Source organism: Erpetoichthys calabaricus, chromosome 12, assembly GCF_900747795.2.
Source record: "Erpetoichthys calabaricus chromosome 12, fErpCal1.3, whole genome shotgun sequence".
Classification (NCBI taxonomy): domain Eukaryota; kingdom Metazoa; phylum Chordata; class Cladistia; order Polypteriformes; family Polypteridae; genus Erpetoichthys; species Erpetoichthys calabaricus.
This window is the reverse complement of record NC_041405.2, coordinates 6,442,800-6,460,639: the sequence shown is the minus strand read 5'-3', so window position 1 is coordinate 6,460,639 and position 17,840 is coordinate 6,442,800. Positions and strand designations below refer to the sequence as shown.

The 17,840-nt window shown below is 44.5% G+C and overlaps 1 protein-coding gene across 1 annotated transcript; it reads right to left on the bottom strand.

Annotated features, from left to right (window-relative positions):
• Nucleotides 1-2,809: 2,809 nt before the first annotated feature.
• Nucleotides 2,810-17,574, bottom strand: LOC114661786 (cardiotrophin-1-like). The gene is made up of 3 exons (XM_028814986.2): nucleotides 17,384-17,574; nucleotides 10,265-10,371; nucleotides 2,810-4,488 (listed from the first exon to the last, which is right to left on the bottom strand). Exons 1-3 carry the CDS (start codon nucleotides 17,397-17,399, stop codon nucleotides 4,024-4,026), a joined length of 588 nt encoding a protein of 195 aa, XP_028670819.1. The 5' UTR covers nucleotides 17,400-17,574; the 3' UTR covers nucleotides 2,810-4,023.
• Nucleotides 17,575-17,840: the final 266 nt, after the last annotated feature.

Genomic DNA, 17,840 nt, shown 5'->3' with positions numbered 1-17,840 from the left:
CTAAATTCATACCTGGTGGCATGGATCGTGGACTATCTTACAGACAGACCTCAGTATGTGCGTCTTGGGAACTGCAGGTCTGACATTGTGGTCAGCAGCACAGGAGCGCCACAGGGGACTGTACTTTCTCCGGTCCTGTTCAGTCAACATACATCGGACTTCCAATACAACTCGGAGTCCTGCCACATGCAAAAGTTCGCTGATGACACTGCTATCGTGGGCTGCATCAGGAGTGGGAGTATAGGAACCTAATCAAGGACTTTGTTAAATGGTGCAACTCAAACCACCTACACCTGAGCTGGTGGTGGATTTTAGGAGGACCAGGCCCCTCCTGGACCCCGTGATTATCAGAGGTGACTGTGTGCAGATGGTGCAGACCTATAAATACCTGGGAGTGCAGCTGGATGATAAACTGGACTGGACTGCCAATACTGATGCTCTGTGTAAGAGAGGACACAGCTGATTATACTTCCTTAGAAGGCTGGCGTCCTTCAACATCTGCAATAAGATGCTGCAGATGTTCTATCAGACGGTTGTGGCGAGCGCATTCTTCTACGTGGCGGTGTGCTGGGGAGGCAGCATAAAGAAGAGGGACGCCTCACACCTGGACAAACTGGCGAGGAAGGCAGGCTCTATTGTAGGCACGGAGCTGGACAGTCTGACATCCGTGGCAGAGCAACGGGTGCTGAGCAGACTCCTGTCAATCATGGAGAATCCACTGCATCCACTGAACAGGATCATCTCCAGACAGAGGAGCAGCTTCAGCGACAGACTGCTGTCACCGTCCTGCTCCACTGACAGACTGAGGAGATCATTCCTCCCCCACACTATGCGACTCTTCAATTCCACCCTTTGGGTTGGGGGGTAAACGTTAACATTATACAAAGTTATTGTCTGTTATACCTGCATTGTTATCACTCTTTAATTTAATAGTGTTCTTTATCAGTATGCTGCTGCTGGAGTATGGGAATTTCCCCTTGGGATTAATAAAGTATCCATCTATCTAAAGAACATAAGAACTTCTAACTTGGAAAATGAAGAGCTGCTGTGGTCAATAACAGGCTTGTAGGTGGCAGTGAGATGGCCAGACCTGTCCAGATGTACCACAAGTTTTCATCTAAAGACTTTTAACATTTCAGTAGAGCAGGTCTAGCTTGAAGGGTCCACCAAAGGCTCATGACGTTCATTAGAAGTCTGTTCAACCAGTCAACAGCATTCAGAATGACTCATCTTTAGAGTCTTCACAACAGAGTGAATCATTTCTGTTGTAAAGTATAATAATAAGCGTTTACCATGATGATGAAAGCCCCTCCTAGTCAGTAACATGGACTGCTTTTGAAGGTCTGGATGGCACATTTCAGCTTTATTTGTAACCTTCTTGCTTTGTTACCATCTCTTATTCACATAGGTCTCCAGACCCTTTTCAACTTTAATAGTAATACATTTTATTTAATAGGTACCTTTCTTAACACTCACGGTCACCTTACAACAGCGGTTCTCAAACTGTGGGGCATGCTGAAGTAACAAAAAAAGGGGGCGCGAATGTTGCCATATGTGGCGTAAGTTCACTATTCCTAGGGAAATGTTAAACTCGTAGCAGTGCATCAGCAGCGAAAAATATGGGAATAATTTTTATTGGGGTTTGAAAAAAAAACGTTGGGGGGGGGGGGGGGGGGGCGCGATTAAAACTTATGAAAACTCGGGTTGCAAATACTTAACGGTTGAGAAACGATGCCTTACAATGAAATGGAACAATAGTAGTAAGATATAAAAACAAAGATGATAAAATCAAATAGCAATAAGGTAAAGGGGTAGGAGAAAACATCAACGGTAACCGGCAATAAGAGTGTTACATTTATAATTGGTACACCATTTTGAAGAGATAAGAACACATTTCAAAACTTGAGTCAAGCTGACGAATTTGAGAGGGACTAGAATTCCAGAGTTGAGGGGCTCCTACAGAACAGAGTTTGATGTGTGATGCAGAAAGTAGAGCTGGAGAAGAGGATCTGAGGGAGCGAGGGGGAGTGCAAGTCTGTAGGAGATCAGTAAGGTAGGCTGTGGAGAGCTTTAAATGTTAAGAGCGCAATTTTGTATTGTAAATCGGTAGAAAACAGGGAGCCAGTGAAGTTGAGTGAGTAGGTGTAATATTTTCAGTGGATTTAGAACAGGGTTAATTATCCTGAATTTTGAATAAGTTGTTAGCAATGGATACGTTTTTGTGGGATGGTCCTGGGGAGGTGGGGAGGTCCTCCACAATACCCAAAATTGCACAATACCCAAATTGGCCGTACCTTGCCATTAGATTGCATGGTTCTTCCAACTTGAAAAGGTGATCGAGGCTGGCCAGTTCTGGTTCTTGTTCATGTGGAGTCTGCATGTTCTCCCCATATATGTGAAGGTTTCCTCCACACATCCCTCCCAAAGACATGCAGGTTAGCTTGATTGCTGGACCCTTTCATGGACTTCCGGATTCGGTTTCTCACAGCCCAAAACTGAAGTAAGCGGGTTTGAGAATGTTCTGGAATAAGCTTAGCTTTGTGAAAGTCGGATGTGTGCCTCCCAAATGTGAACAACTATAGAGTATCACCACACTTCTTCTCTTGATGGGTCTTCAGATTGTGTTACTTGATTCAGGCAGTGCAAAGTGTGAGGGGAAATGAGCAAATGTGAAGTCCTAGTTTGGTGGGTTTTGAGGTTTTGCCATCACAACCATAGGCCCAATCTGCCACCCATTCTCTATACAAAATGAGATGCAAGACAAACCCAGCCCGGTTTTAAATAAATAAATAAAACCTTCAGACAGAGGACCAGTTTGACCAGCTTTATTTAAAATATTTCAGACTGGCATGACAGCCAGAAAAATGCATGTACAAAATACAGCGGATTAAAAATAGAAATCTACAGTCAGTGAGCATTGGCGCTATTGGGCATCACCCACACACCTGCCAAGTGGCAACACTCTTATTAGCAGAGTAATAAGTTAGAACTTTATATTTCATTAAAAAAAGAACAAATTCTAGAAGCATATTAGAAACAATGCAGCTCTTCAGCAGACCAGAGTTTTAGTGAAACTCCACATCTCCTATCAAATCGTACAGTAGAAGAGCACTTGCAAAGATCAGGATTGGCTTCACAATATGTTATGATCAGGTAACATCTGAACTTAAAGCTGCCAGCATACATCGGAAATAAGTTTGCCCTTTCCTTCTCCCCTCATTCCCCCTTTACCCCGCTCCAAACAAAAAAAAAAAAAAAAAAAAACCTGGACCGTAAGCCTATCTTCTCTTTGATGGGTATCCTGCATGAGGCCTTGCCTTTAGGGGGCGCTGTGCTCAGGGTTGGCATCATGGCTTAATTTCATCGGACCTTTCCAACTAATAAATTAACCCTAACAAAATTAAACTTTGCTTTTCTTTGTTGTTGCTGCTTGAGATTTTAGAAACATTGCGAGGCCAACATGTCTGCAGGACAAATCAAGACCACCACGTTAAACAGAGAAGGTGCACGTTGGGAAGCTCGTGTAAGACGTTTGTCCATTAGGACTAAATGCATATGGTCTTTTAGTGCCTAGAAACACCAAAAACCCAAAATTCAACTCCTGTGGAGCTGCACCCTAAAATACATTGAGGGGTTTAACTTCACATCCTAGGACTAGGGAACAGGGCCTGGAGGACAATTTGTTGGGTCACCAATCACCCTGGAATTTGATAGGAGTGGAGGCTGCTAACAAAATCCAATTGGACCTTATTAGAAGAATTTTCCCAACCCAAAGCACACACATTTGGGGTGGACCCAGACTGGCAGAGACCCTGTCCCAGGACCCTTTCTTCCCCATTTGTTACATGGGTGTGCAGATTTGGTCCTTTGCTCTGGAGAAGACCTCCTAACAGCTATGAAACTTTAGTGATTTCACCATTCCAAATTGAGATGGTAACCAGGTACCCGGGAAATCCTTCCCACTCCTAACACTTCGCCCACACACCACTTCACTCAACCCAGCCACCCCACCCAAATTACATCTTAGAAACTGCTGGGGTACCTGCTAGCCAGCAGTGCAAAGTCCTTCACTGTTCTCTCCAGCCACAAGTTGCAACCCAGGCAGATCCGATACCCCAGAACCTTCTGCTGAAAACTGCCAGAATGGGAGTTGGAATTGGGAAGCATTGGTTGGTCGATCTTGGGCACCGTGAAATTCATGGACACCATAATGGTCTCGATGTTGTGCATCAGAGTCTTCATGTGCTGAATCACGGTTTCCAGCACCGTGTGCAGTGAAGTCGCTTTGGGGTTGAGCTCCTGCTGCTGCTGCTGGACAACCTGCAGGTAACACGAATAGCTGACACAGGCTATGAAGTTGTGCTGCAGGAGTTTTTCATCACTCAGGCCATTCCCCCAAGCAGCAGACTGTGGCTGGGGCACACCGGCTGGGTACAGTGGAGAAGGCGGGTACCCCGGTGTCCATAATGGACCACCTTGGTTTTTCTCCTGGAAATAGAAAGAACATAATCAAAGTCTTAAAACTGATGCAAGCCTTATAATGAGTGAAAACATAAAAATGTTGAATCTAAGTCTTCTATCAAGTGTGCTCCTTTGTCCCTGATGAACTCATTTTAAAGTAACAGCCTGGCTCCACTGTACCAATTCCTTTCATAATTTTAAAAGCTTCAATCACAACTCCTCATAATCCCCTTTTGCTTAAATCGAAAACAAAAACAGTCATTTCAGTTGCACCCGTACACAAGTATCAATGTCTTCAACTCAAGTTTTCAATTACATGTTTATGTTGAGCCAAAGCCTATTATGAAATATTGGTCACTAGGCTAGAAAAGATCCTGACATGGACACCAGATCATTGGGGTCACCAAATGAACCTAACATTGACTTCTTTTAGGATACGATAGGGAGGACATGAAGGAAATGTAAAAATTCTGCCAACAATGAACAGGCTGAAATTTGAACCCTGCAACCATGAGGCATCCCCAGAAAGTCCCCTAAATATAAGAAATTTGACAAACGAGAGGAGACCACTTGGTCCATAAGGTCATTTGTTTACCTAATAGCCAAGCTGTCCCAATATCTCTTCCAGACCCTTCTTAAAGGTGGTCAAGGTTTCTGCTTCAGACATGTCTTGGTAGTTTCTTCCAGATTCCCACAACACTTTGCGTAAAGTAGTGTGTCCTGGCTACAGTCCTAAATGAACTTCTCCTTAATGTCCACTGGTGTCAGAGTATATGATTTACGGTTTATTCAGAAGAATTCTGCTGGATCTACTTTATCGACGCCTTTTGAAAATTTTGAGGACCTCGTTTAGGTCTCTTACATAGTCTCTTCTGTTTGAGACTAATCAGATTCAATACTCCGAGCCTATCAGAGTAGGACTTCAAGAAGGGCCATTCACGTCAAGATGGCTCTGCTTGCCATTCAGAAGATGTTACAGCAGGCTAGAGTCTGTCCTCATCCTACTAAGTCTTTCCTCTGCCTTCAACATGGTCAAAAACCTGATCATCCTAGCCACCTTCACAGATCTTGGGATCACTAGGACTACCCTCAGTTGGTTTAAGTCCTACCTCTAATCAAAACAGTCGTTTGTACTATGGTATTGCGTTTCGAAGGTGGACGTCTAGCTCTGTCAAGAGGATCTGTTTGGTGTGTTGAACTGACCCCACTGCAGGCCCACCCTACCTGGAAGGGGGGTTACTTTCTGAATTCTCTTTCCCAAGATATCTTCTATTTCGGGAGTCAAGGCGGGGAGGTGTTATCTTGGGCAGACCCTACCATCTGTACTGGCATGTACAGATGTCAAGGGTGCAACAGACATGAATGGGGTTGCCCCAAGGATGAGTGCTGGACCCTCTTCTGTTCATCATTTTTACCTCCTCCCTAGGCCTGGCCATCCAGTCCCATAGTTTGTTATCAGTGATATGTTGACGATATGCAGCTGTACCAGTCGATATCCGCTAGAAGCTCTACATGTCTCACTGATACTTGGACAAAGGACCACCATCTCCAGCTCAACCTGGTCAAGATTAACCTTTTTGTTATCCCAGCTTGTTTGTCTGTTCAGCACCCCATCTCTATTAAGCTTGGTTCATTACCACCAACACTAACCAAGTTGGCTACACAACTTTGGGATGGTGAATGATGACCAGCTGTCCTTCAGAGATGATGCGGTGACAGTCTCTCAGTCTTGCAGATTCACTTTGTACAACATCCACAAGATCAAACTGTATTTAAGAAGAATACGCAGCACAACTCTTAAGTCCAGGCTCTAGTCTGGTCACATCTGGACTACTGCAATTCTCAGCTGGCAGGTGTACCGGTGGTATGTGTCAACAAGCCACTGCAGACAATTAAATTCAGTAGCATGTCTGGTGTTCAACCAGCTGAAGCGGGCCCATGTCACTCCCTCTTTACAAATCACTGCATTGCCTTCCTGTAGTGGCATGTATTAAGTTCAAATCCTTCATATTTGCTTATAGAAGTGTCACTGGGTCAGCACCAATGTACATGGAGACACTTGTAAGGTCCTCTGCTCCTCACCCACTTGAGTCTATGGATGAACACCATCTGGTGATGCCACCTCTAATTGCAGTCAAGGCTCTTTGTGTGTCACTACTAGCTGGTGGAACGAGCTGCCCACCTCCATTCAGAGTTCCAACTCCATAAATGTTTTTAAAGAAGTATTTGGAGACTCTTGTCCCACTTTTGGATTACATAGTTGGTGCATTATGTCCCTTAATTTATAAATAAGTTTTTAGAACATAACCTAATATTTCATACCAGATACTTCATTCAAGTTGCATAACGTCTCTTCCATCCACCTTTTTCCTGACACACTTATCCCATTCAGGGTTGTGAGGAGCCACTTGGATGGAGCTCCACTCCAATAGGGGGCAATCACTCACCTTTCACTCATTCAGGGCTAATTTAGACTTCACAGTATCATTTCCTCCATTCTGGTGGAGACCATCATGATGGTGGCATTACATTTTTCTTCATGATGGCGAGTGTACTTATCGTGTTTCCCTGATTTGTTGTTTATCGTTTAACCTACCAGGAATTCTTTAGGAGGTGGGGTTGGGGGTTTTGGGAACCAAAGTGCTTGGTGGGGGAATGGTGGTCCAAAGTAGACACACACATGGAAAATTCAATGAGGTCGAGGCCACACTGGGACTTGAACCCCAGATTGTGAAGGTGTGAGGCAGTACTGCTCCACTGTGCCACCTCCTATATTCCAACGTGCTTTTTTAAACTTGTATGCCCACACAACACTTTTCTGTTTCGTAATCCTGCTATGGAGATTCAGTGACTCTCTCCTCTTTATCAGCAGAAATAAACATCGACTTCTAATTCCTGGAACATTTTTTTTTGCTTTAGCAGTACAATATAAAGAAGCCCTTGTACTCCTGAAGACCGTTCTATGAAGCATTTATGAATAACAAAATAAACAAATGGAAAGGTACAAGACTGAAGAGGAGAGACCTGCAAGGCCTCCTGAATTTAAGGGCATCGAGCTGGAAATTAAATATCACTCTGCTTATGTGCCTCGGCAAATCTGAATTGAAATCCTAGAAACTGCTCTTAATGTCCATGTGCTGACAAATTCACAGTAAATCCACCTCATGGAACTTGATGTTTTGTACATAGCGGAACAAACAAACATTAGATCTTCATGCAACCAGTACCTCCAGATAAAGGCGATACACAAATGACACACAATACTAACATGGTGTAATTATTCTCATAATCTAAATGAACAAAAATGCAGATTTGTCACATGGAAAAAGCAAGTCCAGCCTTCCATTTATCACCACATCAAATGAGAATCAGGTGTTCCAGATGAGGTGCCAATGAGCAGGACCTCCTTACGGAGTCTGCAGGTGGCCCTCACCATCTTATTTAAACCACAGATTTTGTGAATCTGGTTTACTATGTGCTATTGACGTGTGTGGTGTCATCATGTCAAGATCACAAGAGCTCTCAAAGGCCCTTGGAAAGATGATTGTGGATACCAAGAAGCCTGGCAAGGGACTTTAAAAGGGTCACCAAATTATTTGAGATCAATCATCCCACCTTAAGGAAAATTGTCAAGAGTTGTCGAATTCAAATGACTGCTAATTTGTCCAGGACTGGCTGACCCAGCAGATTCAGCCCAAGAGCTGACCACTTGTAGTCTTCAAGAACCCTAAAATTTCACCATGGAATCTGCAGGTAACTTTCACGATCGCTGGTATCAAAAGTGCACGCAACTACAATTAGAAAGAGACGGCACATGGCAGGTGTACCTTTCGCTGTCCAAAAAGAGCATCAGAGCAAGACTACAGTTTGCCATTGAACATCAAAGCAAAGATCAGGCTTTCTGGAACAATGTCCTCTGGACAGATGAATCAAGGATAGAGATGTTTGTGCCAAATATGTCTACTGTTACTGTGGCCAAGCTGAAGACAGCATTTAAGGGGAAGAACCTCATACCAACTGTGAAGCATGGTGCTGGAAATGTTAAGTTTTGGGGTTGTTTTGCTGACTCGGGAGGGCCTGGGCAGCTTGCAGTCATTAAGTCAACTATGAATTCTGCATCATGTCAAAGTGTGCTTGAAAGGAAGGTGAGGCCACCTGTCGGAAAGTTGAAGTGAACCTTTCAACACGATAATGATCTGAAGCAAACCAGCAAGCCCACCTAGGAATGGCTCATAAAGAAGATAATGGAGGGTTATGGACCGGCCTGATTTGAATCCCATTGACATGTTTGTAATGTGCAGAGCATGCAAGAAAACCTACAAACATCGTGCAACGGAAAGAGTTTTTGCATTGAGGAGCGAGTAGTCAAAAATGTTACTGAGTCGATGTCGGAGGCTACTGGGCAGTTATGCAAAATGCCTACAAGAAGTAATTTCTGTTAAAAGGGAGCAAAGCAAGATTCTGAGGCCAAGGTGGACTTACTTTTCCTCCTGTAGACAATTACATCTATTGATACTTTTCTTACAAGGAAATTTGGACTTTTCAATTAATTTTGCATTTTAAATCAAGTCTATCACTTTTCTCCGTAGGCCCCGTTTGCATGAAGATCTACGGCTTGCCTGTTCAGATATGTTGAAAAAGTCCACAATTTCCTAAGAGGTGGACTTTCTTTTTCACATGACTGTATATTTCTTATCCCTTCATGCAGTGAGGGGCACAGGGCAAAAAAAAAAACCTTTCAGCGGGATGCCAGTCACCTATGAGGCACACATGTTTTTAGTTTTGACCTCTGGTATGGAGACTCCAAGCAAGAGCCGATTCCAAGAACAGGAAGTATAAAATTGGAACCAATCACAGGTGAGACAACAGTCTACACAGTTATACCGAAAAAATTTGAAGTGGCCAGTGAACGTGAATTAGTTTTATATATGCACACTGAGGTGGACGGCCGGGGTCCATGCCCGGCTGGGACACCACTTTGCTATATGTTCAGGGGGAGCAGCCATGGATTGTGCAATACCTCCCCCTGGATGCTAGATGGCAGCTCCCCTGTGTTGGAGCGGTGCCTCGGTTTCCCGCAGGGCTCCATGGGAATTGGAGTAGGGTGCAGCCCTGTTGGGTCCCGCAGACACCACCAAGGGGTGCTGCAGCTGGGCCCCCTAGCCCATATGGGCAATGTATTCACCACACCCGAAAGTGCAGCCGGAACTCAGCAGTCAAACACTTGGAGCACTTCTGGGTGGACTATAAAAGGGGCCAGCAGCTACCACTCAATGGCCAGAGTCGGGAGGAGGAGGACGAAGCTTGACGGAGGAGTGGTGGTGTTTTGGGACTGTGTTGTGCCTGTGGGGGTCACGGGGAAGATGTGCCCCACAGGTGAAAAAAAATAAAACTTTTTTATACATGTCTCCGGTGTGAGTCTGTGTTGGGTCAGGCGCCTATATAGCGCCTTTTTACAACACATATACATGGATAAAGATAATGATGAAAGTGGAAGCCTCAGGTTTCAAAAGGATAGTAAGAACAGGGAAAATGCAGACGCAAGTGGTGCACATTGGGCTCTTGTCCAAGTAGTCCCATTTTATTTTAGTCGTGCATGTTAGGTTAACTGGACACCCTAAACTGACTGTGAGTGGGTCTTGTAATGCACTGGCATCCCACCCAGGGTGGCTCATGCTTTACATCCATACTGCCAGGATATCCTCCAAGTCCTCACAACCCCGAACTTAAATAGGTCTGAGAATTCTATTATATAAAGGAGCAGACATAACTCATAAGATGGTATACAAACAAAAATCCTTACATATTCCTCAAGCAAATCTTGGGAAAGTTTCCACAGCAGTTGGGAGAGGTTGTATGTCTTGGAGATGTAGCCCTGGTTCCGACTGGAAGCCAGCTGGTCAGCTGTAACTAAGGAAACAGAAAAGAATAATTAGAGGACATCCAGGGTCCTAATAGCTCCTAATTATGTTCCCCTAATTTGAGGGTAAATGGGAATATGGTTGGGAGAGGTAGAAAGCAAACAGGAGCAGAGAGAAATGGGATGGACATTTGTGGGGAGCAGGATCAGTATCAATATCAGGCAATGATTCAGCAAACAGAATCTTAAACACAAAAGTCCCCATCACTGCACTGGGGAAAGGACATCCACACACAGACCACAAAGTGAGTGCCCCCTGCAGGCCTCACCAACACCTTTTTCCAGCAGCAACCCAAGCTTTCCTGGCTGGTCTCCAATCCAATTACTGTCCATGCCAGAACATGCTTAGCTTCAGGTTGATGGTATGGCTTGGAAATAATTGTTGTATGACTCAAATCATTCCAGTTGTGCCATTTTCTGAAAATAATTTGTACAACATGTGCAAAACTGGACATCTACTGAAACTGGACCTGGGTTCAGAGTACATTCAGGTAGAGGTGGATCCTCCTGATGTTGTATAGGAGACATCTGCAAAGGTGAATTATGGAATTCTGGACAAGCGAGAGGTTCTCCAATGATGGTGCCGAGGCTCTTCATAAGATTTAAAGAGTTCATGATGCAAAACAAGTTGGAGGTCACACAGAAATGGCGACAATTCTGTTATCTTGGTGGAGAAGTCTAGCACATTGCTTAAACGATGAATTTCGAACTGGATATTTTCCGTCATACTCCTTCCCATCCTCTAATATTAAATTGATTTCAGAGAGTTCTTCAGCTGCCAAGATCCTTCTGCCATTTAGCCGGAAAAATCAAGACCAACTTCTAGTAAATTCCTGGAGGAACTTGTTTGATGGTATTTCGTTTAGCACTTTCAGCAGCTCGTATTAATTTATTCCCTCCTGCCACTATATCATCTTCAGAAAACAGAGTTGTGCTTATTAAAAGCAACTTGCTTTGCTGTCATTGGGTTCTGAAGGGCATGTGACTAACACTTAAAAATTTTTTTTAGGCATCTCTGAATGGGGTAGGGCGGAGTTTGGACTTTTTATTCTCTTTGATATTGAACTTTTCTCATCTAATTGTCCCCCGTTTCCCTAAACTTGATCAGTACCTGTACTTTACTGCATTTATGTTTTTATCACTTGTTACATTCAGCGCGTCCACTTAGACACACAAATCAGGTTAAGCTGAATAACCCGGTGAAGGCAGAAATCTGGTTTCTTGATAATCCACGCACAAATAATCTTTTGGTAATCTATTGGCAAAACGCTCCGACGTCATTAAATTGCGTAAAATAAATAAACGCCATCATTGGCCAACGTTAATTTGAAAATAAGCGTATCCCCAATCTGTTCATTTTCTTGTGTTTTATAAATATGGTTAGTCAAAATGATGCTTTATTTTTACATTTCTTTTACTGGATTGCAGCGGCTCACTCTTCTATACTTGGCTTCCGATTGAGCCCACCGTCATATCGAAACGTGTGCTTCTTGCCTCACACCCAGTGCTACTGGAATAAACGTGTGGGTATTTTTACGTTAATACGGTATGCATTAGGTGACTCACTATTTTAAAAAGTAATCGGACTAATTAACGCACGTTACCCTAATGGTCTCTAGTACTAGGGTGTTGTACCGTGTTAGCCATTATGAATGTAGAGAAAAGCCAAGCAAAATGACACCTTTTATTGGCTAACTAAAAAGATTACACTAAAAAGATTACAAAAGCCTCGAAAGCTTGCATATTGTAATCTTTTTAGTTAGCCAATAAAAGGGGTCATTTTGCTTGGCTTTTCCCTAATGGTCTCAAAATTGTGTTGCCGAGTGTTGTTCAGCTCAACACAAGTTTTGCGATTGCCGAAATACTGAGACAGATTATTTCAGCCAGGAGAAGGAATAATCCGAACGCACAAAAGATTTGCCTCTGGAAATTTATTTTGTGGACATTTCTACCCACGGATGCAGAGAGCTCGTGCAAAGCAAATACAAAAGACATGCGTGGACTACAAAATCCTTGTCAGCAACTCAGTTAAGGGTTTACACGGCCACATAACTGGACGTCCACTTTTGTAAATCAGCGTTCTCAGAGGCCAATAATCATAATAATAATCATAATAATAATAATAATAAGGGTTTATACAGCTTTTTAGAAATCGGGCTTCTGCGAAGAATCAGGTTATTAAAGCAACAATCGGAATTATGGCTATAAGCACCATTGAATGACCAACGCATCAGACTAGTAACACCCCAAGCTTCCTCTTCCCAGATGTCAGAACTGTTCCACTAATTGGAAATTAGCATGCCAAGATTTGGAGAGAGTTGGCATCATATATGGTTATTATTGTATGTTTCATAATGAACCTGATAAAATCTACATATGCAGTAAGGTAATGGGGCTTTCCACACACACATACACACACCTTGAGTACAAAGCAGATAAACTTGCATACAGGAAATGTCTTCCCACTCCAGGTTTTCCCCCTTACTTGAGGAAGGTAAACTCAGATCTGACCAAACCCCCAGGCGACTGCGGAGGACAGACCAGACGTCAAGCCTCTAAAACAAATACTTCCAGCGAAGCCGGGCCGAGTGCGAGCCTGCATGTCAATGAGGCAGCAACGCGCCGTCTGATTTGCATCTCTGAAGGGAGCATTTCCTTTTCTCATTGTTTCGTCAGCAATGTGAATGAGTTCACTGCCCTGGGCAACCTAAAAATGCAGATTTCAGAAGAGGATGTGCGCTGCGCCCAACATTACCCACTCGAGAGTATTAATTACCGAGTCAGAGATGATGCAGATTTTAGGATTACCAGAGTGGTTGCTTTCACTCCACTCTGGGAAATTCACATGGGAGAGATGCCAAATTTAGGCTGACCAGTTGATGAAGTAAAAACAAATCTGACTAACTTCTGGTTTCTCAACCCAAAATGTTTGATATTTTTGGTTTTAAACAATGAAGCCCATTTTTTTTTCCCCTTCTAGATAAAGAACATCAGCATTTTGCTGGGAATGTTTAATCCTAGAATGAGTGAGCTCTTTGTTAAGATGTATTCGCCCCGACAACTCGCTGACCCCGCTCTTAATGAGTGTTTCCTGTAAGACCTGCTCTCCAGATCAGCAGATTACGGGCCACATTTGCACCACATCTCCACGACCCTTTTTATGTGGTTAGTAGGCCGGAGTCTGAACAATAAGGTGGGCCAGATTTAGATCGATTTATAAAATAGTTGGCTCTAAAGATGTCTAAGGCTCTCCCCACACTTACACACACTTTTAATTACTCTTCAGCTCACACATTGTGTTCACTATTTACCTAAGGAGCTTAAATAGGAAACAAACCTCCTCCACCCAACCATGGACTGTTCAGGATTCAACTGGCGCACGCTGGATGTGCAAAGCAAAGCAGATTTCAAAAACATGCACCACTTATAGGTGGGCCAGGTAACTCACACATTCACTATAACTACATACATTGGGGTGGGGGTGCATCTTGCACCTCAAACTTCAGACAACTGCACAGAACTCAAGTCGTGGGTTCAAAGACTCTGATTTTTCCGTTTGCACTCCACAATACACTGCAATCACAACCTCCTCTTCTTCCAAATCCAACTCCAACTCCTCAGGGTGAGGTGGAGAGTTCCTACACAAGTCCAAAAGAGGAGCACTTCTGGCACGTTGGAGCCACAGTCATGTGAGGCAGACCCCAAGTAACACCTGTGGACCCCAATGGAGGTGCCCTTCGGAAACAGGAGCTATACCAGACTGATTCTTGCACCCAGCATACTGGGGAACTCATGACCTAAAGATGCAGTCTTCCTCTATACTCTCAACATACTGGTCTCCTGAATGGGAAAGGAGAAACTGAGCACCTTGGGTAAGATGTCCATCTGTGCTGTCCATTCATTATGGCCTCCATGCTGCATAAGGCAACATCTTCTATTCCAGCTGGGATACCAGATAATCCAGGTCCTCCTATACATACACATACACACACACACTCTTGCCAGAAGAGGGTCATCTTCTGGGCTCGTCAGAGGTAAGCACTACCATCTCAGGACTCAAGAGGGCACATTCATTGACTGTCTCGTCTCTTTTCCCACCCGCAGCTCCAAGAAGATGCCCAATGATGGTAACTGACTCCACCCCTTCCAGTGTAGGGTTTATAAGAGCATGGAGCTCCCAGAAGGAGGCGTCTCATTGTGTACGAGTATCCTGCTAAAGGGAGTTTCATCTTGAATCCTTGAATTGAAGACAGGAATGGACTGCTTCTTGGGGTCATTCTCCATACATCAGGTGGCTACATCCCTCTTGTGGAGCTCCCATTTGTATACCAGCAGGGCATCATGGGAGTTGTAGTCCCGATGGATAGCCTTGTTGGGGTACTTGGGTGCTGCCAGATGGAGCCGAGGGGAGAGGACACCCATACTTTAAGGAGGTACTGCTTGACCCAGAAGTGGTTCCTAGGTGTGATGGTGTGACACTGGAAGTTCTCCCGGGTCTGGCATAAAAGAAGCTGCTCAACCTCATCCAGGTAGTTAAGAGTCGCAAGAGAAGCAGACGTGGTAGAAGGAGAGGAATAGTATTGTGTTATTGAAAAGAAGCAGCTTGTGAAGGTACAACATTTGAATGAACCCTTGTATTTGAACCCGTGACTGTGGACTTGGAATTGTGTCTGGGGCTTGGGACTCAGTGGTGACCCCTGTAGGTCACTATATATGTTAATTTCTCACATACACACGTGCGCACACACACATGTTCTACAACTCCCTGATGGTGCTGGGTCGGTAACATCACCTCACAGGAGGCCCACCAAATTAGCAGGCGGACTAAGGAGGCAGGCTCAGTTATAGGATGCACTCAGGACCCCCTTTGGAGGTAGAAGAGGAGGAGCGAATGAAGTCAAAACTGAGTGCCATTATAAACAATGCTGCTCATCGTCTCTGTGACACAACACTGAGGACTTTCAGGCCACAAATACAAAACACTGCTGGAGCTCCTTACAGGCCGACAGCAATGCACTTTAATAGTGTCGCACTATGACTGCCCTCATCTTTTAGCTAACTCAGATGTTTTCTTTCTTTTTACTTGTTCTGATGTGTGTGTGTGACTTGTATTATATAAAAGCATTCATTTACTGAGGTTCTGTAAACGCTACATTATGGGGACAAATAAAGTGGCATCTATATACATACATAACCATACATAGACATTTGCACCCCCAAGTACCGATTCCCATGATGCCCCCAATCATTTCCCCTGACATTATTTGTATTAAATAAAATATGATATACAATAATATTTATTCAATATGCTGACCTTTACACTAAAGGTCCTGAGATAATATTTATCATGAGAAGGCACCATATATAAAAATCTCCATAGCAGGGTGGGTATCTGACTCTGACCAATCAGTTACGCCTGCCAGTTTTATCTTTACTAAAATAATAAATTGTTCTGTATCTGTAAACAGAGCCATCTTAACAAAATCTTAGACCGCTGGGCAAAGTAATGCACTTGGGGCCCACAAAACAGAAATATCACATGGGCATCAGAAACATCATGGATCCCTATGCTCATAACCCCTAATCCAGTCCCGGGCCACTGGCCATACATTAGGACAACCCTGTCTGTAAACCTGTTTATTCAGTGTTGGTTACTAAAATGGCCCAAGCAACAATAATACTTGCAGAGGTTCAAACCTTAAATAACTCACCACGTGTCCGTGACCAAGTGTCTGCAAGTGCTATTATATTATGAAAAGCGCCACATAACAAGAACATCTATGCAATCTTTCGTCTTTTACACTAGAACATTGTCAGACCTTGTGGTGGGCTGGCGCCCTGCCTGGGGTTTGTTTCCTGCCTTGCGCCCTGTGTTGGCTGGGATTGGCTCCAGCAGACCCCGTGACCCTGTAGTTAGGATATAGCGGGTTGGATAACGGATGGATGGATTGTCAAACCTGGATAATCTGATTAATTGTCGCGGGTACTTCAGTCTTTCCCTGCATCTTTGACTTCAATGAAGTAACCAGCCCATGACTGGATACCAGTCCACCACGCACACAACTACTGACACCGTATGCAACTAAGCACGCCATTTGGACCTAATCGGGACTTTTGAGCAGTGGGTCTGGGAGACCCAAGCATCAGGAGGAAATTCAGACCCCGTGGGGGTCACCAACCGAGTGTGGGACACAAGCACATGTGCGGCAAATCAATGAGGCAGCGGCGCTACCTTGCGCGCCACCGTGCCTCCCTTCAGATTTCTCGCTCGCTTTATCTACCTTTCGCTTCCACACGCCGCTTACCTTACTGCTCGTTGTGCCATCATGCCCACTGCTAAGCATCCAAATGGCTCAAAACAAATACACACCAGGGGGATTCCTTATGCCCGTACAACTTAATTTCTCCTTCTTAAAATGGATATTCGTTCTTAGACGTGGGGTTAAGCACGAAGGGAATCCGCGGCTTCGATTGCTGCTGGGGCGGCAGAGGGCGGAGTTATGCAGGTATGACGCTTCGCAAATTACCGCCGCTCAGTGGAATTACCAGCACAGAACGCGCGTGAAAGCCTTCTGCTTGCCTAGAAACTGCGATAGGATTTATGAAATCATATTATTATTATTACTTCTGCTGCTGCTGCCACCGATGTACCGACTCAACTTTAATTCAGTACTTGCAGCGCATTTCGTCATACGGACGCACGAGTACTCGGTTCACTCGCACTGCCCTTCGTATGCAGGACACGATCCAACTATCCCGACCAGTGGAATTCCAGCCCCCGATTTCCAATCACAAAAGTCAAAGCGCAGTTAAACGATCTTATATAACTATCCGAGCTGCGCTGCTGCCGGTACGAATAGCTTACTGCCACAGCCCCCCCCCACCTCCTCCAACCCGACCCTCGTGCCGGCCATTCTTACTGGTCAAAAGTAAACTCTGTCTAAAAATCCCAAACTGCCGAAAGTTAGACTCGATACATGTTGAGAAGCGACGAAGTCCTACCTTGAATGACCTCCATTCTGATGGCTGAAGAAAAGCGGAGCGTGCAAGTCAACGGTCCTGAGGGGGGTCCCGGCTGCGCCTGTTTTCTCTGTCCCTTCACCTAAATGAGAAAAGCGGTGCGCCTGCAAGCTTTAAATAGCGGTGCGGGAACTGACGCCATACCGCGGGATTGCGGGTGGGGGCGCTAATCCTCATTTACAAGTAGCACACGAAATTATCTCAATGAGGGGTTATGACTAAACTTTTATCAGCCCCCGGAGTGAATTAAATCAATCAACCCCGCTTACAAGGAGGGAGTCACAAATTTAAAAAAAAAACAAAAAAAAGAAAACAAAAAGCTGTCCGGTACCTGTCACCCTCTGCAGCAAGTGCAATCGGGAAAGGACACCGTCCATTCATGACTGTCTGGTCAGCGCTTTTATTATTGTCTGCCCCATCTGCGCACGACTGTCTCGAT

Coding starts and splice junctions, on each gene's coding strand:
- LOC114661786 (XM_028814986.2), bottom strand. Junction 4,489..10,264: donor AAGATTTGCTTGAGGAATAT/GTAAGGATTTTT, acceptor TTCTATTTCCAG/GAGAAAAACCAAGGTGGTCC.